At 40.5% G+C, this 25,784-nt stretch overlaps 4 protein-coding genes across 4 annotated transcripts; all 4 read right to left on the bottom strand.

Moving 5' to 3' along the window:
* Positions 1 to 2,063: 2,063 nt before the first annotated feature.
* On the bottom strand, positions 2,064 to 4,311 carry LOC116266458 (purine-uracil permease NCS1-like). The gene has a single exon (XM_031647694.2). The coding sequence runs from the start codon at positions 4,084 to 4,086 to the stop codon at positions 2,443 to 2,445; it is 1,644 nt and encodes a 547-aa protein (XP_031503554.1). The 5' UTR covers positions 4,087 to 4,311; the 3' UTR covers positions 2,064 to 2,442.
* Positions 4,312 to 6,205: 1,894 nt separating this feature from the next.
* On the bottom strand, positions 6,206 to 8,552 carry LOC116265898 (purine-uracil permease NCS1-like). Its single transcript, XM_031646891.2, has 2 exons — positions 8,416 to 8,552; positions 6,206 to 8,332 (listed from the first exon to the last, which is right to left on the bottom strand). The coding sequence occupies exon 2, from the start codon at positions 8,058 to 8,060 to the stop codon at positions 6,561 to 6,563; it is 1,500 nt and encodes a 499-aa protein (XP_031502751.1). The 5' UTR covers positions 8,061 to 8,332; positions 8,416 to 8,552; the 3' UTR covers positions 6,206 to 6,560.
* Positions 8,553 to 11,470: 2,918 nt separating this feature from the next.
* Positions 11,471 to 12,825, bottom strand: LOC116265899 (RING-H2 finger protein ATL57-like). Its single transcript, XM_031646892.2, has one exon. The coding sequence runs from the start codon at positions 12,470 to 12,472 to the stop codon at positions 11,738 to 11,740; it is 735 nt and encodes a 244-aa protein (XP_031502752.1). The 5' UTR covers positions 12,473 to 12,825; the 3' UTR covers positions 11,471 to 11,737.
* A 5,252-nt stretch (positions 12,826 to 18,077) lies between these two features.
* On the bottom strand, positions 18,078 to 20,884 carry LOC116266406 (ACT domain-containing protein ACR10). The gene is made up of 5 exons (XM_031647613.2): positions 20,416 to 20,884; positions 20,099 to 20,320; positions 19,900 to 20,005; positions 18,966 to 19,569; positions 18,078 to 18,616 (listed from the first exon to the last, which is right to left on the bottom strand). The coding sequence occupies exons 1-5, from the start codon at positions 20,570 to 20,572 to the stop codon at positions 18,476 to 18,478; spliced, it is 1,230 nt and encodes a 409-aa protein (XP_031503473.1). The 5' UTR covers positions 20,573 to 20,884; the 3' UTR covers positions 18,078 to 18,475.
* Positions 20,885 to 25,784: the final 4,900 nt, after the last annotated feature.

Here is a 25,784-nt window from a genome sequence, read left to right as displayed (position 1 = left end):
GTTTCTCATGTGTCAGAAAACAGGAACGGGAACAGTCAAATCACAGTTTGATATTATGTCATAAAGGTGTATCATATGGTTTTAGGATGAAAATCCCCAAAGATCAGATGACCTTTATCTGGTTAGAAATTTGTCTTCCTTTGCCGTTGATGTGAATCTGCCAGCTAAAACTTCCACTTCCCCTGCAATTTCGGACAATGCCCAACTATTGTGACTTGCGCCAGACAGAAGTAGAGAACAACCAGATAAGAATGATCTATCTTGCAAACTAAAGCTTCATAGCTGCAGTATCCCATTAGAAGGGGACCCGTTATGGGGGTCGAGCATTTCCCCTGTTTCGCCTCAGAGGAATCAAGGGACGAGGGCTGCCACGAGGAGGACCTGCCCATCTCCTCCCTGTCGCCGACAGAAGGAAGTGGCGAAGAGGATGACGGCGCCGCTGGCCTGGCCTGGCCTGTCGAGCCTCTCTCTTTTTCCTCCTTCATCCTTTTATTCTCCTGCCCCCAAAAACAGAAGAGGAGAGGATCGGCCACCGGCATGGCCGGCGGTGACCCTCTACTTACCGAGGTTGGGAAGGTGCCGACGCGGCCTCCGACCTGTCCCCGCCATGGCCGAAGACGGCCTCCGCATTCTCCGGCAATCGGTGCGAAGGTCGGATGCCGATCTTCCCACTTTCCCGCCTTACGAGGATCTTTCAAAGGAGACCATGTTGAAGGGCTACATATTCATGCCGGGTCGGATCATTTCGGCTCAGATCTGACAAGAAGGAATAAGGTCTTGCTCCGGATTCGGGACGGATCCAAGTGAGCTAGATCCAATATGAATCAGTTTTCAGATTTTATCCTCTTAAAGGATCCAAGATAGTGATGTTTTGGATTCTCATTAAGGATCTGATCCATAGGGTTTAGGGTCTTGTGTTGAATAGAGCGGGTCTTGTCACACCGGGTTCCTATCCAGCCATCCCCATGTTCATGAACCTCCGTATCAAGGGTGAATTTGATTTCAGATTCTAGATCTAATCAATCCAGGAGGAATAGAATTGTTCTTGTTCCCTGATTTTATACACTTGTTTTATGCATAGAAATAGAATTATACGACTCATTGATGTTTCAAGCATGTTTTTCATGATTCTTATACGTATATGAATATGTTGGGATGTTTCTGTGATTAGAAAAACATGCATCTCATCTTTATTTTATCCATTTCTGTGCACCAAACAATATATTTTCACATATAGGAGTATTAGATTTCAATTAATATACACTAGTTATCACTAAAGTGGTTGGTGTCTGTTTTAATCACACGTAACCATGCTGCTATTTGGAATGGAACTGTGCTAGATTTAACGAAGCAATGCATTGCCCAAAGGTGGTGTTGTCATGTTCAAAGCTTATGAAGAGGAAATGAAAAAAAGTGCACTTTAAACAAGAATAACAATGATTCATAGTTTCAATGGTTTCAAGTAAATCAAATGCCCCTTAAGGATTAGACACCTTCACTAGGAAACCACAGCGAGTAAAAGATTGAGGTTTCTCAACTGCACTTACACATTGGGTTTCGTGTTTGTTTCTTGAAGAAGTTATTAATTGTGTTTGCATAAGTGATGGGTATTACCTTGATTTTGTTTCAAATGCTTGGGTATCTGCTAAAAAACAGGAGCAGTCAAATCAGAGTTTGATATTATGTCGTAACAGGTGGTGGGTAAGATGATAAGAAGAAAATGTTAAGGTTGTCAAACTGAAGACCCTAGATCATGTCTCAACGCTACCATTATGGTAAAGTTGGAGATCGCATGCTTAAATTTGATGTTGGTAAAGTTAGGACGGAACTTTCGAGAGGAACAAGCAAACCCCAGCCTCATGTTTCTGATTTTTTTATATGAATGATCGGTTTCATAATTGTAGAGTTTAAATATTAGGGGCAGGTCTTCAATTTAACCAAATAATTTAATAATTTCTAGCATATAACCATGCTCCATTATTAGAAGCCACAACATATAGTCTTCTTTGTCCTTTTACTAAACTGATTAAATAAAATAAAGAATATGTTTGGACTCTGACAGATGACATAATGAATCAATTATTTGGTGGTTCCAACCACAATAAACAACTATTTTACTTTTACATAAAACTCCTGTTTTGAAAAGAGAGAGAGAGAGAGAGAGAGAGCTGAAAGATAAGGTGATCTTTATCTGGCTAGAAATGGTTCTTCCTTTGCTGTTGACGTGAATCTGCCAGCTGAAACTTCCACTTCCCTGTAATTTCTGACAGTGCATAGCAGAAAGAACTGCGTTTCTTCTTATCTTTGAGATTCTCAACTACAGGGACTTGTTTCAGACTGAAGTAGAGACCAACCTGATAAGAATGAGCTATCTTGCAAACTGAAGCTTCATAGTTGCAGTATGCCATTACAAAGGGGATGCGGGGAGCTGCATTGAATGAATTACTCATAAATTCTTCTCACCAGTCTCGAGAGGCACCAATAAACCAGGCCAGCTGAGAAGAAGCTGATGAGCCAGGCGTTGTCATAAGCAATCATCAGTTCTCTTGAGATGCTTTTCAATAACCCAACCTTATGAAGAAACCCCGGGATCATTGGCAAAATGCCGGCGATTAGTGCCCCTAATGCGGCAGGATTGTAACCTTCAAAGTACCAATATGGGCCGGACGGATTTGTGGAATACAGAGCATCCACATTCAATACAGTACGCCGGAGAACATAGTAATCCACGAGGATGATTCCTCCAATGGGTCCCAATAGCGCGGAATAACCAACCAACCAAGTGTAGATGAAGCTCTTGCTGGACTGAAGAAGTCGCCATGGCTGGAAGAGAATTCCAAGAACCGCAGTGAGCAGAGCTCCGGCTCTGAAGCTGAACCTCGAAGGGCTAAGGTTAACGACGGCGTTGGCGGGGGCGACGACGTTGGCGGCGAGGTTGGTGGTGAATGTCGCGAGGCAGATCCCAATTATAGAGAGGATTACAGGCAAGGTACCGCCAATTCTCGACAGAAGCTGAATGGGGCTGGTGATTACATGGCCAAAGATGACTTCAGTAGAGGAAGTGACTGCAAGGCCGACTAGGGTGAACGCTCCCATGAAGATCGGAAGCCCGGCCTGGCCGAGAACCTGGTCGGCCTGCGTCTTAGCATACCGGGTGAAATCCGGGATGTTCAGGGCCACTGTGGCCCAGAAACTGATGTTCGCCGTCAAAGACGGGAAGAATAACCGCCAGAATTCCGGAGCTGTGAGGGAAGAAGAAGCAGAGAGCATTCGGCCGAAGCCGCCGGCTTTCGAATACGCCCAGCAGAGAAGAAGAAGAGTGCAGAGGACGAGGATGGGAGCAGAGTACTTCTCCAAATCCCGAACTCCATCCATGCCTTTCCATATGACGCTCATCTGCGCAATCCAGAAAGCGACGAAACAACCAAATTCGAGTACGGAGGTGCCGAGCCAGGGGATGATTCCGGACAGGGAAGCCGGCTTCGCAGATTCGGGGAGAAGGGCGAATATCGACTGGCCGCCGATCCAGGTCTCAATGCCGAACCAGCCGCAGGCGACGAGGGCGCGGAGGAGTGTAGGGAAATGAGCGCCGCGGATCCCGAATGCCGACCTAGCGACGACGGGGAAGGGGATGCCGTAGCGGGTGCCGGGATGGCCGGTAAGGACAAGAGGAAAGAGGAGGATGAGATTGGCGACGACCACCGTGGCGATTCCTTGCCACCAGGCCATGCCGAGCTCGACGAGGCTGCCGGCGAGGTAGTAGGTGGGAACGCCGACGACGAGGCCCACCCATAGGCTGGCCATCTCCCAGCCGGTGAAGGTGCGTTGGCTCGGCATAGTGGGTTTCAGGTCCTCGTTGATAAGTGCAGGGTCGGCTTCGAAGTGGGAGGTTCCTTCATTGGCTGCTCTTGGAGCGAAGCTCAGAGATAATATCGGCTGTGGTGGTCTGTGCCGGCAAAGGAGTTGCGGGAAGGGGGTAGTGATGGTGATGAACCGGAGGTTCTTTCCAATTCCGGGTTTAACTTGTGGGATCGGAAGGAAAGGAACCTTGAGATGGGCGCATCCATGGAGGCATTTGGATTCCATTATCCTCTTCCTGTCAGAGAGAGAAAGGAGACGGCTACCAATTTATAAAGGTTTGTCAGCAGCAGAAGGAACAGGAAACCATGAAAGTCTGGAGGAGGACCAAGATAGACTCACCAACGGCCTCCATTAATTTTCAATAATTTTCTCTCATTTACCTTCGGCCATTATCTTTCTGCATTTCTCTTTGAATTCTTGTTGTTGTAGCTAACATCGGGGCTTAGGATCCGAAAATCTTATTTTATGGAACCCACTTTACGAGTTTCTTACATTGATTTATACCATATCGGTCTAGTATAGTATATAACATAATCAGTGCATCAGATTGGTATCATAACATTTCACTACACCAAGTTGGAGATCATATGCTTAACTTTAACGATGGTAAAATACATCAGAATTTCTTTCTAAATTGGTTTATACTACATCGGTATGATATATAACAAAATCACTGCATCAGATTGGTATCTATCATAACATTTTCACTACGCCAAGTCGGAGATCATATGCTTAACTTTGATGGTGGTAAAATACATCAGAATTTATTGAAGCTACCGTTGGGATGGAACTTGAGAGAGACCAGACATCAAATCTTGGGGACGTCATCAAGTTAACCAATAGAACAATTTTAGTCATTTTTAGCTTATAACACATGGTCCATTATTAGAGGCCACAACATATATCCATCATCACGTTTGTCCATTAGTCAACTGATTAAATAAAAAGAAATTAAGCGTTGGATTGGACTCTGAGTACATGGCATCCATGATTCAATTATTTGCTGGCTCCAGCCTCAATAAACAAATAGTTTGCTTCTATATAAAAATCCTGTTTTAAAAGAAAGAGAGAGAGAGAGAGGGAGCAGCTGCAACAAAATCCAGCATGCTACCAAACTCAAAACCTAACTGAAAAGAGGGCGCTTTGTTTTATGGAGGAAGATTCTTACTATTAATTTTTTAAAAAAGAAGAAAAATTATTCTATGATTTGTTTGATAGCCCTGGACCTCACATTAGCGGTGGTTCAGAATTTAAAACCATGCCTTCTTTCGGGAAACAAATTTCATAAGGTAACATAGATTTGAGATCCTCAATTGAATTCACTGTTTGTTTAAACTATAGATTTAATCTAATATGGATTTAACATCAGCCTCTGATCTATCAAGCATAACCTAGCAACTGTTAAGCTTATAAAGGGACTTGACATTAATGGAGTCAGAACCAAGAACTCAAGCCGCTAGTCTAACCAACTAGTCTCACGCCAGATCCACCTTTTCATTGCAAGAGGATGACGTCCATGATCCTAGCTCCCATCTTTGACAAATCCATTCAAGCCGTCACATCAAAGAAAGAGCCTTATATGTTGGTTTTGTTGTCATTTGCTTCATTTGGATGAAGTGTTTGATATAATCATAACAGAAAAAAAATTTCCCGCAATTGTCATAAAATGCAGAGCCCGTGTAAAAAGATGTAGAAAGCTGAAGCTCTTTGTAGAAATTAGATGATAAAAAGTTCAGAAATTAGATGATAAAAAGTTCATGTGAACAAGAGGTTAACAAAAATCCCGCAATTGTCATAAAATGCAGAGCTCGTGCAAAAAGATTTAGAAAGATGAAGCTCTTCGTAGAAATTAGATGATAAAAAGTTCATGTGCAGAACAAGAGGTTAACAATTTACCATCTTCAACTGCCTCTGGGTCCTCTAATGTGTCGGCTCCAGCGTTTGGATCTTATGTATCAGAGTTTTCAAATCTCTAATATTACAAAATCCGCATGAATCTTTCTGTGGAAGTGTACAGCTTACTACAGCCACAGTGTTTTAAACAGAAACTGGAGTCACATGGTGCTGTTAAGCAAATGAATGGATCTCTCTCTTCGGTACCAACAAGTTATTTATGGTTTGAATTTTTAGAACACATCCAAGGTCTTTTTTGAGATTGAGTTCACATTTGCTTTCATGGATTAAACTAGTTCTTGCTTCCTAATATACTCTTGCTGCATGATCAGTAAGCACAGCCCAGATCATCTTCGTTTCTGTCTCTGTAGCCTGTGATGCGTTTTTCCATAACTGAGATGATAATAACCTTGCTTCTCCGGAAAGATACTAAAAGCAACAATGCAGCGGCTGATTATTAAAAACAACAATCTGTGTTCCAATGCTTGAAATAAATCAAACTTTACAGATGAATCAATTGGAAAGGTGAAAGGTAAGGCAGCCCGATACCAACAGTGATTTGTTTGAGTTCTTTCAGTTATTTCTAGATGATGCCTCCCCAATTCGAAAGAAACTGTAATATCCACCACTTGAATCCAGAAGCTCACGAATAATATTAAATACAACGAACCTTTCTCTATACGAATTTTTACGGGAAGTAAGGAGCATGAGATCAAGATCCTCCATGTTTATAGTTTCAGATTCTACATCACCAAATACGTTCTGCGATTCAGTTCACTGGCAACCGTTCGTTACTGCGACGCTCTTCAAGGAGAAGAATTGAGCAGCAGTGGATCGTGCACTTGGGCCATTTTAGTTCTTCCCCACAAACTAGAAAGAATCCAGTAAAGAGCGCCGGCAGAGAAGAAGGTGATGAACCAGGCAACGTCATAAATCCCGACTAGCACAGCGGGAACGGAATTCAGAATTCCAACCTCATAAAGGAATCCCGGAATCACAACCAACACTGGAACGACCATTGCCGCGATGGCGGCAAGATTGAATCCCCTGAAATACCAATATGGACTAACCGGATTCATAGAGTACAATGCACCAACATCCAGAACACCTCGCCGGAGCACCCAGTAATCGACGACGACAATGCCGGCGACGGGTCCCAGAAGCGCGGAGCAACCAACCAGCCAAGTGTCGACGTAGGTCTCGCTGGACCCATACAATCTCCAAGGCTGGAACAGTATCCCAATGACGGCAGTAACCAAAGCCCCACCTCTAAAGCCAAACCTGGCCGGATTGAGATTCACGATGGCATTCGCCGGCGCGACGACGTTCGCGGCGACGTTGGTGGTCAGGACGGCAAGGGTGATACCGACTATGGAAATGAGGATGATGGGGACGCTGGTGCTGATCATGGGGAGGAGCAGAATGGGATTGGAGATTGTCTCGCCGAAGATGACCTGAGTGGAGGAGGTGACGGCGAGGCCGATGAAGGCGTAGGCGGCCGAGCTGAGGGGCATGCCGATGGCCTGACCGAGGGCCTGATCGCCCTGGCTGCGGGCAAACCGCGTGAAGTCCGGGATGCTGAGGGCCATGGTGGACCATGTTCCGACGCAGGCGGTGAGGCAGGGGAAGAAGAGCCGCCAGAACTCCGAAGGGGTAAGAGTCGACTCTGTAGAGAGCATGCTCCCGAACCCGCCGGCACGCACATAGGCCCAAACGAGGAGCAAGATAGCGAGGATGATAAGAATAGGTGCAGAGTACTTCTGCAACCGTCTCACGCCGTCCATGCCCTTCCAGATGACGACGACCTGAAGGATCCAGAAGAGGAAGAAGAAGGCGAGCTGGAGAAGGGAGGCGTCGAGCCAGGAGATAGTTCGGGAGAGGGACGCTGGCTTGAGGGAGTCGGGGACGAGCAGGAGGATGGCCTGGCCGCCGATCCACGTCTCGATGCCGAACCAGCCGCAGGCCACGAGGCCGCGGATGACGGTGGCGATGTGGGCACCCCGGACGCCGAAGGAGGCGCGAACGAAGACCGGGTAGGGGATGCCATATTCGGCGCCGGCGTGGCCGGTGGAGAGAAGGGGAAAGAGGATAATGAGGTTGCCGAGGGTGACAGTGAGCATCCCTTCCCACCACGACATGCCGAGCTCGACGAGGCTGCCGGCCAGGTAGTAGTTGGGGACCCCGATCACGATGCCGACCCAGAGGCTCGCCATCTCCCAACCAGTCAGAGTCCGCTGGTCTCGCATGGTTGGTTTCAGGTCATCGTTGGTCAGCCCTGTGTCGGGCTCGAACTCCATGGCACCCATCCCGTCTCGTTGGTTGGTTCTGTATTCAGCAAAGAAGAAGAAGGAAACGGAGGAGAAGCAGACGCAGAAAGAGGCGTTCACTGACCTCTTTCTGTAATTAATGGCGGTACCTTCTACATGTACACATACTCACCGGCCATCACTGATCGTTCCCGCAGTTTCTCCGTAAAATTGGAGAGCTCCTCGCTAGCTGCAGGGGAGACGTCAAACAGCTTTCTTCTTCTTTTCAAGAGGAGAAAGATCCACTGTCCCATTGCTTTCCATATGAAGATCTGTTTACAACAGGTGTTTGCAATTCATAAGAATACAGCAAACAAGCAAAATTTTTAATATAAATCGTATCAACTCGACCAACCTTGAACGATTAGAACTTAAATATCAGTCGTCATCGTTCACTGTTTGAACATAACCATATTGAAAGAACAAGATATAATTAAAAAGACAAAGAAGCTCTAGTTAATATTTCACCCATCAAGGCGGCGGGGCTTTGTTGCCCACTTGTGCTATCGGACATATTTCTAAAGCAAATTATCACCAACTTGGATCTTTTGTGAAAAAATCGGTGAGAATATTCAAGCAATACGTATAGAGATTCATCTTCTACGTGCATTATTATCCACACAAGTTACTTATTTTTTATACATTAGTAACTTTAATAATTTTATTATGCATTTGACATGTATAATTTTTTTTTTTACTAGGTGGCTCTCCCTGTTTATTGATTTGATATGATTCAGGACTACTTTTTGGTGTCTGGAGGTAATTCCACTGTTATTGTTTAACTTGTAAATTGATGTTTATTTTTACAGCATAAAGAGTTGACAACAAGAAAGTTTGAAATAAAGATTGACCGTGGCTTTTAATCCGTATGCTGTGCTGGCTTCTTTGAGGATCAATATATAAATATAGAAATAAGTATATAGTTAAGCAAATGATTCTGTGACATTAATATAAAAATAAATAACTTGTGTGGGTTTTGTGTAGGCAGTTGCACACACATGTCCAGACATGACTCTATCTAACTTGAACTGAGCTTTGGGTTTGAGTACGCAAAATAGCCAAAGTCATCCCACCTCGAGGTTTAGACCGGCTTTAGTGTCTTGGTGGAATGCAGTCAGTGGTGGCGAAGCCAAATTTTTTTTTTGTTAAAAAACACTATAATTATAAATTTCAAATTTAATGGGGGCACTCATATGTAAAAAAAATAAAAAGTTAATGAGGTTTTTATATATAAATAATGTAAATTTTTGTGGTTTTGTGTGGGCAATTGACCATTCCAACCACAACGTATTGTGGTTCTGGCACTGAATGCAGTACAAATGTCAATTAAAGTGTCCAGAGATTAAAGACTTAAACCAGAACTTTTTGCTTAAATTCAATTAAAATAAACTCATTACTTTACAATAATATAAGAGTAAATACTATATTAACAAGTGGCAATCATTAGGTGGGTTAGGTTAGGTGACCCCACATACCTTTAACCCGGTTTGAATCTAAAGTGGATTTGAATAGGTATTTTCTTTGGATCTAATTTTACATCTCAAGGCTTTATACTAAAAGATTCAAATAGGATTCAGATTTGTTAAATCAGACTCCATTCGGTCTTGAATCACGTCCAGATCAATATTTCGACTTTATGTCCAGATCAAAATCCATACTGAATTGCTCCTTTTTTTTTTTCATCTCCATTTCCTCTATTAATACCAAATACAATAAAAATTTGTGAAAATATTTTTCTTTCCTTTAATAAAAAATTATCTATAAGGTACATTGGAGAATTTAAGCCACTATTATTTTAACCGACAAAGTTATTTGAGTTTTAATATTTTTTTTGCTCTCACCTAACCAAAGTAAATGTCACACGCAATTTAGTCAGTGTCCTAGCGACTGGCTGGTGGCGGAAACGACAGTGGCCTAACACCAGGAACATTTTTTAGTTTTTGTGTCAAATTATTTCCAATATTTTTAAATAAACAATAAATAGGACGATACGGGTTAGTGCATACTCACACAAGTGAATAAAAGATAAATTTATAAATTTCTATATATATATATAAATTTATAAATTTATATATATATATATATATATAACATTTTTTTCAACCAAAATTTCTAGCTCTAACAGGTCCATTAAGTACTGAGGATGAGAATAGGAATAAGCCAGATATAATATTAAAATTTGCCTTTATGTGGCTGATATTTATTCAACATAAACCTAACTCTCAATCTAATTTAGCTCTTCATGCTTCCTCTGAAGGTTTCCCCATATGATCAAACCAACCCCAACAGTTACACACAATAACTAGCATTGGTATCGGAATATTTGCAATTAAGCTCGAGAAAAAATTACAAAAAAATGTTTTGCGTTTGGGGAAATAGCAAACTACTGCTTAATTGTCAAAAGTTAACAAGTCATGCGCTTAATATTTGAGAAACATTACTCTCGAGGAGACGCTTTAAAACATAAAGTATTAATTTTTGATATCGAATGATAGAATATGTACACAATCACTTTTGCCTTGGACCCTTGGTCGATGAAGGCTAGTTTTAACTTCAATAAAGATGGTATTATTTTGATTATTTTACATAAAAAGTTAATGTTGTTTTTTTTTTCTTTTCAGTAAGTGGCTTTTTGGAATATTTTTAACATAAATTGGACTCTACTTTATTTTTTTAAAATGTGAGTAGTAATTTATAGATTGCTCAAATTTTATGTGTTTTATTGTAAATTTTTCCAAACTTGATGAAAGTTGTGCAATTCTGAACTAGTTTAGATAGCATGTTATTCTAGTGACGAGAAACAGTGACATGCACAACACTTGAGTTAATTTACGATGATGATTGCTGTGGGAAGATGTCTCCGCTGGAAATGCCACTAAAATATAAATTATTAATGTAGCTTTTGTGTCTGGTTGGTTCAGAACACAGTATTTCCTATTTTTCGAAATTTTGAATCACCCACGGGTTCCCACTGAAAACCCAGAAACTTTCCACTTGGTTTAGGAGAAGATATAAAAAATATTTTCCTGCACATTGAACATTTGTGAAAGATGTAAGATTGGTTGGGCTATGAGCTTGGGTTTTTACTACTTTTGTTCTACTAAATCTGATATTTCTTTGGTTGAGCTCCCCAGTTTCGAACCAGCGACCTTGGTAAAGAAGTTTAAGCAAATTGTTTGCATAACAAAACTGTGCTCAACTTTCATAAATTTTCATTTTACTCACTAATTTGATCGATAATTTGAATGACTAAGTATAAGCTAATGAAGAACCGAATATGTTGTTTATTAGGAAATTCCACTCGCTAAAGTGGACTGTCCTAACACTCAAGGCGCGCATTGATCCACCGGATTTGGATCCACCGGATTTGGATTGCACTGTACTGAGAAGGAAAAAGGTCAAAAAACAAAAAAAAAATCAATCGCTGGCCCTCTTTCTATAACCCGGATCCGAATGCATTCTTTACAAAGTTACGAAAGCGTTTCTTCACATAGAAGCGAGCCCCACAGATAAATAACGGGGGGGCCCACTCAACTTCATGCCACGTGGCGGACCCCACTGGACGGATGAGACGAAAAACAAATTTGGAACCTAAACTCCAGGTGGGCCGCCACAAGCTACAACTTCTGCTGGGACCCACCCATCCGCGCGCGAAGGCTACGCGACAAGCTTCCTCCTCATCTCCGTACGCCGGACTCCCGCTCTCCGGCCGCCGGAGAACTCCCCGCAGCCTCCTCCACTACGACCACCACCTCCGGCACTCCATCTTCTCGCGACCCCCCGGCATCTTCAGCAGACGAAGACTCTTCTCCCGGAGGCCTCCTGCCTTCCGGTTCGTCGGACTGGCGCTCCTTCGGTTGCGAGGGAGGCGGAACCAGGGAGGCGCGGCAGAGCGGGCAGGAGGTGTGGGAAGAGAGCCACTCGTCGATGCAGTCGGCGTGGAAGAAGTGGCCGCAGAGTGGCAGGAGCTTGGCCGTCTCGCCTCCTTCGAACTCGCCGAGGCACACGGCGCAGAGGGATTCGTCCTTGGGCGAGACGCTCTTGAAAGGGAATGTGGGGAGCGAGCGGATGAGGGCGGGGTCGAGCCCCGGGGACGAAGAGGGTCGTCGGGCTCCGGCCCCGGCAGCCCGCCTGCGGCGGCGTGCGGGTTCTAGGGAGTCCTCGGAGAAGCGGCGGACGTAGATTGAGAAGAAGCCCATGAAGAAAAGGGCGGCGAGGAGGATGAGGATCGTGACGGCCATGGAGGAGTTGAAGCCGGGGCTCAGCTGGCTGTAGGGGTTGGTGTTGTTCGAGGAGGTGGCGTTGCCCGTTTCGTTACGGGGAGGCGAGGCCGGCGGCTCCGCCTTCCCTTGCTTCTGCTCGCCATGGAAAGTGAGCGTCGCCGGTTCTCCGAACAGCCGTCTTCCTGGCATTGCAGACACAGAATTCGAAGATGGTGGTGGGTGTTGCCCAATTTCCCTCGAGGGGAAGATGTTTGAGAAGCTCTTCTGGTCCTCGCTCCTGAGAAACGAAGCCAGAGAGGGAGAGATCGGACGCGAATTTGCAGTGGGCAGAAGGGTAGCAAAAGAAGCAAGAGAGGGAGAAATTGAATTCTCTGATTGCAGAAGTCGAGGAGATTGAGATTTTTATGACTCTTTTTAGAGAAGAGGAGATCGATGGGGGAGTGGACAGGCTGCAGCCGGTTTTGAACGGCATCCCATGGTTTTGTATCGGGAACTTCCCACAGGAAACATCAAAGGCATGAATGGCGGTTTTCAAGGGGAAGAGGAAAAGTGTTGCTATTTGCTCAGCCTCATCTGCAGATATTTATAGATAAACTCGACCATTTGATTTCACCTGAAGATTTTGAATGATAACCTAAAACTAGAACTAATTTTTGCTTATTTGGATCTCAAAACTTGGTTTTGGTAAAACCTGGATTTGATGGAAGTGGGGTTTTCAGGTAGGACTAATTTTTGTGTCGAAATAATTTTTTTCACTTTTAGTTCAAACATCTAAACCAAGTTTACAAAACTAAGTTTTCACTTACGAGGGTGTTATCATTCAAACGCTCCCTTAATCTTTGCAAGAAGTTGACTCGTTTGGATGAGCGGGAGTTTATTCCACCATCCAAGCCGAAGCTCCTCCTTGTAACCACATCGGAACCAAACGGTGGGATAGCCGCATGTTTCAACTTACATATACAACTCACCCTTATGGAGGAGACCCACGGCTCTTGCTATCCATCAAATATCTCTCTCCTCTCATTTTTCTCATTAAATGTGATTTAATCGTGGGTATCCTGACCATCAATACTTAGCCAGCAAGAGTATTTCAAAAATCCAAAAATTTGATGGAATTGAACGAGTTTCCAATTATGTGATTCAGCTAAATTGGTTGTGGATATGCAAAACATGTATTAATGTATTTGCTTTTTCGAGACATAAATGAAAATGACTTATCAAATAATTTAAACTTGGAGGGATATTGAAAAACAATAAAAAAAAAAAGAAGAATGTGATCAAACACGTCGAGTGGTCCATGTTGAGAACTGAATCGGAGGAAAAACCTTGAAGGAAATACATGAGCGCCCATTTAATATGAACTCAAACACATTAACTTCTCCATGGACACTGTTCAAGGGAAAGGCTTAGGTGTGAGCACCTAACAATAAGACATGATAATGATGCCTAACTTCTTGGTTCGTTAACGACGTATTTCCCTTCGGGACCTCTCATTTCAGTTGTAATTCAGAAAGGAGCCTCGTGATTTTTGAAGTTTCCTTGTACAGCCTCCATTTTGCTGATAACTGCCGATTCGGCACTTATTTTTTTCTATTATTTCATATCCAAAATTAGCTACTAACCTAAGTGAGGCTGAGATCTAAATTTCAAATCCCCTAAATTTAGTGAATGACATTATTTCATATTACCCACTTTGGTGAGGAGAGAGTAGAAATTAGGGTTAAAACAATAACCTCTTATATTCCCAAGATTAAGATTAAGAAAAAAAATTCAAGCACGTAAAGTCACAAATATTACGTGGTTCGGAAAGACCAAAGTCTTCCTACATCTACGGCCGCACCGAGTCTCTATTGTTTCCAGCAAAAAAAAAAAAAAAAACAGATACAAAAGATTTCAACTCTTTACAAAACAAGAGTCTAGGCTAAGATGGGAAAGCATGCCAAAATACAATTATGAGTTCATTAATGACGCTAATAAACAATAAAAGTATGGTCCATATTGTTGAATTTGCGGATCCAAACACCTAGATTAGAGGGAGCCTATAAAATGAGGCATGTATAAGGAAATTCAACAACATGATGTGGGGGGTTTTCAAGATTGTGAAAAAGAAGAAGCCCTTAAATGGAAAAAAAAATTCCCTTGATTATTCCTTTCCCCTTGGTGGTTGGTTGTCTCATAGACTTCATTCTTATCTGACCCATGTGGAGTGGGGGAGCCGAAGATCACAATCATTATCAAGAAAAGGGGCAGATAAAGGGCGCGGATGGCACGAATCTGATCCTTGGATGCATCTAAAGTTTGCTCATCCCACAAGCAAGGTGAAGGTGGTGGGATTGAATCTTAAGAACATCAACACTAGAGTAGAGTTAGGAATTTTTTGTTACCGGCAGAAACTATAGTTTCAAAATTTTGATGTAGCCGAAATATAATTTTTCAAGATTTTTATGTAGGTAAAAAGAATTTATTCTAATAAAAAACTACACATGGCCTCCGCCGGCTCAGTAGGGGTGAATAACGAGTTCGAGCCGAGTCATTTGCTTGACAAGTCGAGCTCGAGTTCGTGAGTCGACTCGTTCAAATAATCAAGTTGAGTTTGAGCTCAACACGTAACTGCCGAGTCAAGCTCGATCCTTAATCAAGTTTGTCGATCCTTAATCATGTGCATATATTGAAACGAGTTTATGAGTTTGTCGAGCCTCAATCGAGTCGAGCTCGAGCTCAATAAGTAAGGATGAATATCAATTCTATTCAAACGAGTTTGTCGAGGCTTAATCGAGTCAAGCTCGAGCTCAATAAATAAGGATGAATATCAATTCTATTCAAACGAGTTTGTCGAGGCTTAATCGAGTCAAGCTCGAGCTCAACATCATATATAAGTAAGGTAAAATTTGTGGGCGGGCGTGGGCAACTGCCCACATCAACTATAAAGCAGCTCCGCCCCTTCCAACACACACAAGCCAGAGTCAAGCTCCTCTCCAACACAAACTACCCTTTGAACTCCCTTTCAATCCAACATCCACATCAAGCTTATAAAGATCTTGATGCCATAATATATTAATGATTCATGTGGTCAACTTAGATTTAGGGAGGTCAACTTCTGATATATTTCTTCCATCTGAGTTCATACCGGATGTATTGATATCCGATTTATCGGATGGTTGCATATTTGGATTCATATTCGGACCCGAATGAGCTGAAGGAAAGCCTATACCATGTCCAGATATGATTTTTAAATTTACAATCGGAATATGTCTTCTAAATTCAAATAGGAACCCGAATTCGACTTTTAAATACATAACTGAATATAAACTACATTATTCTTTTCACATGTTTTCCTCAACCCAAATTCTAATAAATTCGAATGTCATTTCTTAAATATAAATCCGATCCAAGTTTTTTATTGGATGACAAGTTTTTTTTTTTTTTTTTTCAAATCTTGCTTGACATCTTTATCCAATAGATTCACATGATCAATAAAGAATTATAGATGACAAGTCGCTACCAAGTCTCAATACAATCCATTAACATCCCTATCCCCATAGTTTCATAACGTCAACGGAGATATACAGATGACATGACATATTTTCTATATATATTGAATCCATATAGGGCGTTTGGTAGGAGGAACATTATCTGAGTGGTTCGTGAATCTTCTCCAAATATCCAAAAAATATTCATGAACTACTTGAACAAATGTGCTATGAATTCATTCAAATATTTATAATAGATTTATGAAACATTCATATAATATTCCTCATGCCAAGCAGCTCCTTAAGTGCTAGGCCTGCATTTTACCTAATAATTTTATTTTTTGCATGAACAGCTGAAAAGAAAAAAAAAGCAGAAAAAAAGGAAACAAAATATAAAAATAATGCTAAATAGATAAAAACAAATTAATTTTATAGATGGCACGCAGAACCAAGTTCGCACATGTTGTAGAGAAAATGTATTCTTTGGATGGAATTGAACTTTGGATCGAAGAAAGCTCAATACCGGGGGCGAGAGTCTGTCCAGATGAACTCACAGACCTTTGAAAAGGGAAACGGAAAAGCGTTCCGTTTAAGGCTAAGTTGCTGGAAAGGGTGGAATGGGAGCATCGATGGGAACATGTGCTGAACAGTGGTACAGGTTGTCCATGATAAAGCATCAAACTTTCTGCCAACATTGTGGAGATAGACAGTGTTTGCAAAGTTCATCATATTTGGTCCCATCCAACCATTCTTGTCATTATCAACAGTGAGCCCATCTCAGCCCTTTATCTGCTTTCTCCACTCAAAAATGATTAAGGTAACTCAAAATAATTAAAAAAAATTACAAATCTTTTGCTAAAAAACCGCATTTGATTGAGAATTAATACGGTGGTGCGACAACGACGAGGTCCAACTATTCCTGAAGCAAGTGGTGGGCCCCCAAAATGCCGCGAGATTGAGACTCAATCCAAGGTCTTTAACTTGGCACTTTTTGTTTTCTCTAGTTATTGAAATATAAACTACTTAGAGATTGAAATATAAGCAACAGAGGTGGAACTTCGAGGTACTGAAAGCAGGTCTTGTACTTTAAAGGAACAAGGGGTTGGATGAGAGTTTAAGCTCTTTGCTTTGTACTTTAAAGGAACAAGGGGTTGGATGGGAGTTTAAGCTCTTTGCCGGATTGGTGGATCTCTTCTGCTCGCCTGATAAACTTGGAGATTGTTTTATTATGTAAATTTGTGCATCACTTGCCAAGCAAAACATGATTTAAGGGACATGGAAGAGCATGTCTAGGAGAATACCCGATTGAAGCACAAATCTTAATATCTTGGGAATAAAATCTTCAACCAGCAAGCAATAGCAATCTTTTAATTCGACCATGAGTTCAAATCCCAGTTTTCTATTAAACAAACGCAGGTGGATTTGAACTCATAGCTTGAAAAAGGTTTGGTTGGCGGCTTGCTTTCTCTTTTCACTTGTTGTTTTGAGGAAAACAAGATGTGGGAGCACTCAATTTCTTGTTTTCGAATCACTAATACATAATCTGATGTTTACACGTTAATAAGTTCATGAACGACGACACAGATATCATCAATATGTTTCGATGTAATGCTTCTGTTTATCCTACAAAGGGTCCATTTCTTTATTGCTAGTTAAATCTTATTTAGATACTACATGTGGCCCAACTGCTTCAAAGAAATGAGATATGGGAAGTGACTTGATATGATGATATCTAATTAAGAAATGACATTGGATTCATAAAATAACATTCTATCGGATTTAAGATCTAGATTGAGGTCGGATTTAGTTTTATATCTAATGTTTATACGTTTCTAAAGTTGCATACTAATGTATCGGAATATGGTATGGATTTGGTTTAAAAGTCAGATTTGGATGTGACTTTAAAATTCCAGATTTAAATTATGAATTTAGATTCATATTAAGATATGACCCGCTTTCAAGTTACTACCATATAATAAAACGGCATCTTAAAAAAAAAAAGATAAACGATGACAACCGTTTTCACTTGAAAAGGCCACTTTTGACATACCATGTAAGTTTTGATCAAATTGACACGACTTAAATTGTCTTTGAAAGAATCAATATTTTAGTTGCTCTCCTTCACAATAAACCGAACTCGATTCCAACTGGACGTTTCAATTTTCAAATCTTCTTGAGAAACTGACTTAATTCAGAAGTCACTTTTACAAGATTCAGAAGCATCAGAACTACAGTACTTTGCCGACAGAAGCAGTAACTGTTCTAAAGTTCTACCGGTGCCGTTCAAGGTGCAAGAGAAAGGATGAATCTAGCCACTGTGAATCTGACCACTCCCAACAACCAGCCTTTAACATACATTAACACAGAACCAAGGAAGACAAACAGAAGTGGTACTTTCTGTCCTTACCTGTGACTTCGTCCACAGCGAATTACAGCTAATAACAATGGGAACCTCAGCAATGGCACCGGCAGATATGCTCTTTTACCGGGGGCTTTGCCTCACCGTGAACTCTGAATCACTGCCATCGTGGTTCCCTTAGACTGGTAGTTGTAATACAGCAGGGTCAGCTATGAACATGAACACAGACTGTACTATGAACAGGCAGAAACATTATATAACACCTTTTTCGCGTTGAGTAAAATGATTATCTTACACCACTATGTACACAAGATAGAACTCCCAAACTATTCCTTCCAGCAAGTTTCTGTATCCTTTCCATGTTTAGTCCCTGCCCATCAACATTTTCCTGACTTCCTCCTCAATCTTGTTTCTCACACCAAACAGGCCATGGCCATCGTCTAAGAGGAGGATTCTGTAGACTTCCCATTCTCGATTGCCAATCATATGCCTTGCGATTTCAGCCTGTCATGATGGATTAGAAGATCATAAAAAATTATTAGGATTAGTTGAGAATCAGATGCCTAAAATGAGAAGAAAAAGTTGGACTCTGCTTTCCCTCCTCATTTCTTTTGAGCACCACTATGATAGTACCACAGTACTCAACTTCCATGTTTTTTTCAAAATAATGACACCTTTATAGTCTTAGATGCACAACCCACAAAATAGCACACAATCAAGCAAATATTATGCACGATAAAATGCATAACTGAAAACTTAGTAGCCATTAGACTAAGCTGCAAACTTGGTAATCGCGCTCCAAATTGGCGTACATTGATAGATTCACTAAGCAGGCAAAAGAAAGAACACATACCAAGAAGATGCAGATCTTGAGGTTTTTGAGGGCAAGGGTGATGTCATAGAATACCAATGGCCGACCCCTGCCGCCTAACTCGACGACATTAGCAACCAGAAGCTCTGTGTCAGGACCTCGGCTCACTACCTTCACTTGCAGAGGCTGAAGCAGTTCTGTACGTAACCTGGAACACAAGGCCCTCTGTTTCTCAGTATCAATAATCTTCTTACCATCTGCTTGCACTATAAACAACTCCCCCTCACAATTAGAGTTGTCCTTTGAAGTAAATCTTCCATAGCACACTTGTATGTTGTAATCCTTCAGAGTTCTCATGACGTCATACAACAGGCCCTTGTGATCACAGCAAAGGATCTGAACAACAGTGTGAGATGGGCTAAGAGAATTGTCAATTGTAACCGAGACATTAGCGTCTGAGTTCTGGTTTCCGTAGGTTGTTTGTTCAGTGAACAAAGATGTAAAGTCACACGAAGAGGAAGCTTGCTGGCAATTCCCCATCTCCGGATCAACCAACTCAAGCTCACAGCTGATCATAGATCCTCCCAAGACGCTTCGTAGACGCTCACATGTTTCAGCTCGCCTCTTTTCCGTGTGGAGTTGTTCCCTTCAAAGAAACGGAAAAGTTACTGTAAGTTTCTAACACAATGGTCCTCACATGCAGGTAAATGTACCAATAACTTTTGCTCAATCAAATCTGAATTAGGTAAATTTCTAGCAAGCAAGGAAAAATAAGAAAAGATCTAAGACCTCTTTATCATTAAACATGCCAAAATTGAAAAGGCACTGAAAATGCCTTTTCTAAGGCTATTTGTACTGTGAACTGTTTAAAACGAGACTGGTAAATCTGAAATGGCGAAGAGATAAGGTAAGGTAATCATGACTCCTCAACATCAGAAAGCTGAGAAAATCATCACATAATGACATCGGCTCCAACCTTGTGTCTGTAACAAAGAAGAGATCCATAACGCTTCCATCAGGAGTTGTCGAGACCTTCACTTTTCTGATGGTCAGCTCAAGCTCGCAAAGAGCCTCAGTAACATCTGTTCATGAATTGACGGAAAGAATGAATGGAAGATAAAACCAAGGAAAGAAAACCCAAAAAAAGGAAGTAGAAGGGGGAGGCAGAAGCTTACCGTGTAGAAGTCCCCTCCGATCGAAGGAGCAGAGCTTCAACAAGTAAACTTCAGACGGTCTCGCAGGAACGTCTTGCGGAAGATACAAAGAAGCCGCCGACGAACACGACGGGCAAACAGATAAGAGGCGCTTCTTCAGACTGCTCCACCTTATAGGCCGGTTGTGAGGCCGAGGAACCACCCAGAAAACCAAGTAACACCACTTCCCGTCCGTCGAAAAGTCTGAAGAACACCATCTTAATTCCTCTTCTGAGAGAAAAAGTAGATACAACTACACCCAGAAACGGAAAACGCAGAAGAAGGAAGAGAAGAGTTACCTCCTCGAGTAATGCTTAACCCAAACTGCAATATTAAACGGCAAACGTCACAGCCCAGGCCGGTTTTATCCGGGCAATTGACGGTGATGACGGTGGGATCTCCTTCCTTATGGCCATTTCTGATGAGAACCACGTCGTCGTCTGATTGGATTCCCATGTTGGTCGGCGTCCTTTTCGTCCTCCTCACCGGGAAATCTCAGGATATCTCCAAGGGAGTAGAACCATCGTCGTCTCTCTCTCTCTCTCTCTCTCTTTTTCCCTCTAGCAGAAAGCAAGAAAAAGAGAAAGCCAAAGAGTTGCAGTGCAGAGAAATCTCCCTCCCCCTCTCCTTTTAGTGCTCGTTTCCCACTACAGGGGAAAGCACTTCCCAGAGTGCTTGTCTCAGCCGCAAAGGAAAGCACTCTCCCACTTCCTCAATTCCTTAGGCTGCCATGTTTGACCTAACCTCGTTCGTTGGTGTTCTCTCAGTCACCCACTGGACCTGAATTTCTTTCTCTCCCTCCTTTTTTTTTTTCTTTTTTTTTAATTTCCGGCCTCAGTTACGGTACCACTGTCCTTGATTTGATTATTTTAATCCACTGACAAGAACTTCAGACGGAATCTTGACTATCATGTAATTGATCCAAGACAAGTGATTTGACCATCAAGCTGCATCGACCGTATTTTTGTTGGAAAACTTTTTCTCCCTTTTCTTCAGAAAAATTATCTTACCAGCTTAACTATATTTACTCTCTCTCTCTCTCTCTCTCTCTATATATATATATATATATATATATATATATATATATATATATATATATATATATATATATATATATATATATAAAAGCTTAAGGCTGTGAAGATAGGGTCCTTCTCATTGTTCAAATTAAATGAAACAAATCTAACTGAAAGGGCAGAGAATATCTGGAATAAAATTTATGGGATACAGCATATTCTTACTAGTACGTAGAAAACGTACTGTTAGGATGTACGGTAGTTAGCTTGATTCGTGTAGGGGCTTAATAACTGTTTATAAACAACTAGAATCTTGGATGCCAGATCTATCATAATGTTCTAGTCGTATTCCATGATAATGCCCATGTTGTTCTATCTGGCGGTGATGATTCTATTGATGCTGCTTGACGATATTGTTGCCGTTGTTTACAACCATCAGCAGCATTTTTCATAATTTCTTGCTCATTCCCCTCACTTTTTATTCTTTCTCTCTTGGGCATGGGAATAGACAAACTAATTTTTAATTTTAAAGGTCATATGTTCAATCCCATCACAACTACCATGGACTTAGGCCGTACACTCGATTATCATGAATGCTACTTTTTTTAACTTGAAACAGTGGATATACGACACTTTAATTAAAAGGTATACTGCTTCCTACCTAGGTTTCGAAGTAGCCCTCTACTTTGCTAGATATACTATACTTTAATTAAAATGTGTACCACTTTCTACCTAAGTTATGAAATAGTCTTGTACCTTGGTGGATACACGACACTTTAATTAAAACGTGTACCGCTTCCCACCTAAGTCCCAAAGTAGCTATGTACCTTGACGGCAAGAGAAGAGGGAGGGGTTTCGGTCTCTTCAGGGTATCTATCTCCATTCAAAGCAAAATTAGAGGCATAGGCTCATCAGTTATAGTTGTGAGATCTTGCTTATTTCAAATATGACTTTTGTTCTATATAGCTGATCCATATACACAACCAATTAGCATCTGAATTGCTTAAACAAAGTTCCTAAACAATGAATAATATCTAGAAGCTACGAACATACGAAGAACCTTTTGTCATCAAATTATCGATAGTCTTACTAGAGAAGATACTTCTTGTTTCCAAATGCTTGACTTAAGAAAAGAACTCGAAAAAACCTATGTGATGTAGAAGCCAAGTAGGTCTTTTATTTTCTAATGTCGGCACACTTCTAACCTGCATTATCTTCTAAACCAGGGCCAGTAGGTCACTGCAACACATTAAGGAGCTTTCAGCGGATCTGGTCCATATTTATTTAGGCCCAAACTGAATGACTTTGACATGGAACTTGGGTCAGGTTTTGAGGATTTTTGTGTTAATTTACTAATATGTCATTAATCAAAGACCAAAGGCAGAGTTAAGAATTTTTCATTGCAAAAGCCAAATTATAGTTTCGAAATTTTAACAATGGCTGAAATAAAAAATTTTAAATTTTTATATAGCTTAAACTATTTTTTTTTAATTTACATACACATTCCTGAGTTTTTTTTAAAATCTAAGGTGGAGCCAAGGCCTCTACGGGTCCCCCTCATCCACCCCTGTCAAGGACAATCTTTGTGTCAATGTAAAAAAAAAAAAAATCCAAACACTCTTTATATCCTTACTTGAGAAGTAAAAGCAAATTTGAAGGGGTTGACACAATGGCTGGGAGAGGTTGGAGAGTAATGTTGTTCTTATTTTGAATTCTTGGGGTGTCAATTTTTTGTGTTATAAAAGGGAGAAAGTGTAATAGGATTGACACTCTGAGGTAGTGAAAGCAGACTCTAATACAGATAACGGGTTAGATGAAAACTTCGGCTGTCCTGTAAGCCACATGAGTAATATTTCTTATTCTCACCTAAAAAAGTAATTTTGAAGAAAAAAAACAAGTGAAAAAACAATAAAAGTGAAAAATGCAAGGACAAAACAAGTACCAATAAACGCTGCTGGGAGGTAGACTCTCATCCTCTCATCCTTTTATTATAAAAAAATTAAGATATGTACAAGACGAAAGAAAAATTTACACAAAACTGAGTATTAGCCACATGAGGAGAAAAGACCAAAAACCGAGGCAAGCGTAACCCAGCTGCCCCAAAAACCGTCACCAGAAGGCCAAAAAAATCCCACCAGCGTTTCAACTCCTGAAAAAAGGCAAAAGACTAAAGCAGAAACAATATTAGAAAAGGTTATGAAGACATTAACCACTATCATCCCTCCCATCTCTTTCCACATACTGACACATCTGGTCTCCATAAACCCGAAGCTAACTATAAAAGTGTACAACAACTCTACTATCATTCTTCAAAACATCAATAAAAGTGTCAATATGAAAAACATGATTCGTGCATTGTTGTAAAAGGCCCTTTCAACCTTTTGCCCTTTTTTCAAATGTCAGCACTACAGAGGAGTTCTCCTCTGCGAGCATGAAAGAAACGTGTGAAAGTTTTTACGCCCATAAAGCAATCTTTTGAAAAAAACGTAGCCCTCAACATTTTCACAAACCCGAGACTAACTATGAAGGAAAAACAAAAGCAAATATCAAGTTTGTCATGTTGAAGTAAGTTAAAAAAGGGAGATCTCTTAATTTTGTATTAAAATAATATTATAATGAAAATGCCAACATCTTAACATGTTCGTAAACTGTAATTCAATGTAAATCATGTTCTAGTTCAAGTTATTTTTTTTTGTAAGAAGATTCGATTTTTTTACGCTATAACAACTATTCATTTATTACTACTAAAAAACCATGATTTATCCCATATTTCTCTTCAAGTCACTCTTAAGATCATATCCATAAGATTAAATTGAATAGAAAACTCTTTAACAATACTTTTTAGTATGTCTGGTTAGTGGTCAGGCCTTTACCAAATTTTCATAGACTTCGGTGGTCGGTGCTCATCCTATAACATTACTTGGAAAATTAATTTCTTTCCATGGATCTCTTTTCAGTTGCCATGATAAAATGCGAATCCTTGTGGCAGTTGGTCATCAAAGTTAACGTCATGAAAGATCACATGAATCTTGTGAATGAAAGAGAATAACAACACGACATCTACATTGTTTAATTACATTATTTTTTAGTTGCCTTGTTGCTACTTGGTGTTTACCACTTTTATATCATCATGGTCCCCTTCTTGTTGGCTTGCTCCCCTTTTCATGGCAGCGGCGGCCCCAGGCCTTGAGGTTGTCCAGATTCAAAGAGAGAAAAATATCTTCTCATGAAGATCTTTAGGAGAGCCCTGAACAGTGGAGGCAGGGGCGGAGCCGAAAAATGATGGTTAAGGGGCGCTAGATATAAAATTTTAAAATTTTAAGAAGTACCAATATATATATATATATATATGAAAAAACAAATTGTTCAAAAATATCAACTTAAAAATGAAAAGTTTGTTGGATCTGTGTGGACAATTGCCCACATGAAACTCACACCTACTTCCACCCCAACTACACTGGATAGCAGCGGAGAATCTGGAAAGCACCAGTGACCATAGAAATTGGAAGATAGGCCGCTCGAGCCACTTGGGTTGAATGGAGACGAAGATTTGCCGTTGATTTTGGTGCTCACACGACACGAGGGATGATGATGATACGGAATATTGAAGATGAACCTCACTTAGATGCGACTTGTGAAGATAGGATTCCTTTTCTTGTTTGTTTTTTATAGGGTTGCTTACTTGGCCTAGCATATTCCCTTGTCAAAGATGCAGATGCAGATCTAGGGTGGTCCAAGATCCACACTCTCTGTACATTTATGACTCTTTCTCTCTCTCTTATATATATATATATATATATAAAGAGAGAGAGATCTAGGGTGGTCCAAGATCCACCCTCTATACATTTATGACTCTCTCTCTCTCTCTTATATATATATATATATATATATATATATATATATATATATATATATATATATATATATATATATATATATATATATATATAAAGAAATTGATAGAAACCAAATGGTTAGGTCAGAGACAAAAACCAGACCCTTTAATTTTTTGTTAAAAAAACATTTTAAAATAAATATAAACATCCTAATATATTTATACAAACTATTTTGATATAAAACATATTCAAGTTGTTTTTAATGAAAAATGTGCATTTTTCTAGTATCAAAATGTTGATGCTAAGGGAGCTATTCGTTTTTTCTTCTTATTATTATTATTTATATATATATATATATATATATATATATATACACACACAACTTCTGCTATTGATCTTTTACACATCGGCAGTCAGAGGAAAATAAGAAGAAAAAAGTAAAAGTATAAACTGGTGTAAGTTATGAACTAATACTAAATCATGAAAATACCATGTCACCTTTTTTCCTAGTTTTCTTTCAATACCAATCTGTAAAAGATCAAAGTTGAGATTATACTTATCCATCTACCATCCAAGTATCCAACACCTACCAAATTATATATTCATGTATACACACACACAGTCCAGTCTATTTTTTCTTTGGACAATTATAAAACTGTATCTATTTGCATAAAATAAATCAATATGTTTGAATTGTAAGCTTTGATCGATGGCGATCCCACATCTATATGGTTCTTGACTTTCCTGATCTGATTATTTGTCGTTTAGATTGCATTCGGTCCTCCCTCAGCAGCCCTGTACAAAACTAAAAAGGTG

Source organism: Nymphaea colorata, chromosome 12, assembly GCF_008831285.2.
Source record: "Nymphaea colorata isolate Beijing-Zhang1983 chromosome 12, ASM883128v2, whole genome shotgun sequence".
Lineage (NCBI taxonomy): Eukaryota > Viridiplantae > Streptophyta > Magnoliopsida > Nymphaeales > Nymphaeaceae > Nymphaea > Nymphaea colorata.
The sequence above is the reverse complement of the archived record's forward strand: the minus strand, read 5'-3'. Positions and strand labels throughout refer to the sequence as shown.

Coding starts and splice junctions, on each gene's coding strand:
- LOC116265898 (XM_031646891.2), bottom strand. CDS start 8,060: ATGGGTGCCATGGAGTTCGAGCCCGACACAGGGCTGACCAACGATGAC.
- LOC116266406 (XM_031647613.2), bottom strand. CDS start 20,572: ATGGGAATCCAATCAGACGACGACGTGGTTCTCATCAGAAATGGCCAT. Junction 20,321..20,415: donor GTTAAGCATTACTCGAGGAG/GTAACTCTTCTC, acceptor GGTGTTCTTCAG/ACTTTTCGACGGACGGGAAG. Junction 19,570..19,899: donor TTCTTTGTTACAGACACAAG/GTTGGAGCCGAT, acceptor GTTTCTTTGAAG/GGAACAACTCCACACGGAAA.
- LOC116266458 (XM_031647694.2), bottom strand. CDS start 4,086: ATGGAATCCAAATGCCTCCATGGATGCGCCCATCTCAAGGTTCCTTTC.
- LOC116265899 (XM_031646892.2), bottom strand. CDS start 12,472: ATGCCAGGAAGACGGCTGTTCGGAGAACCGGCGACGCTCACTTTCCAT.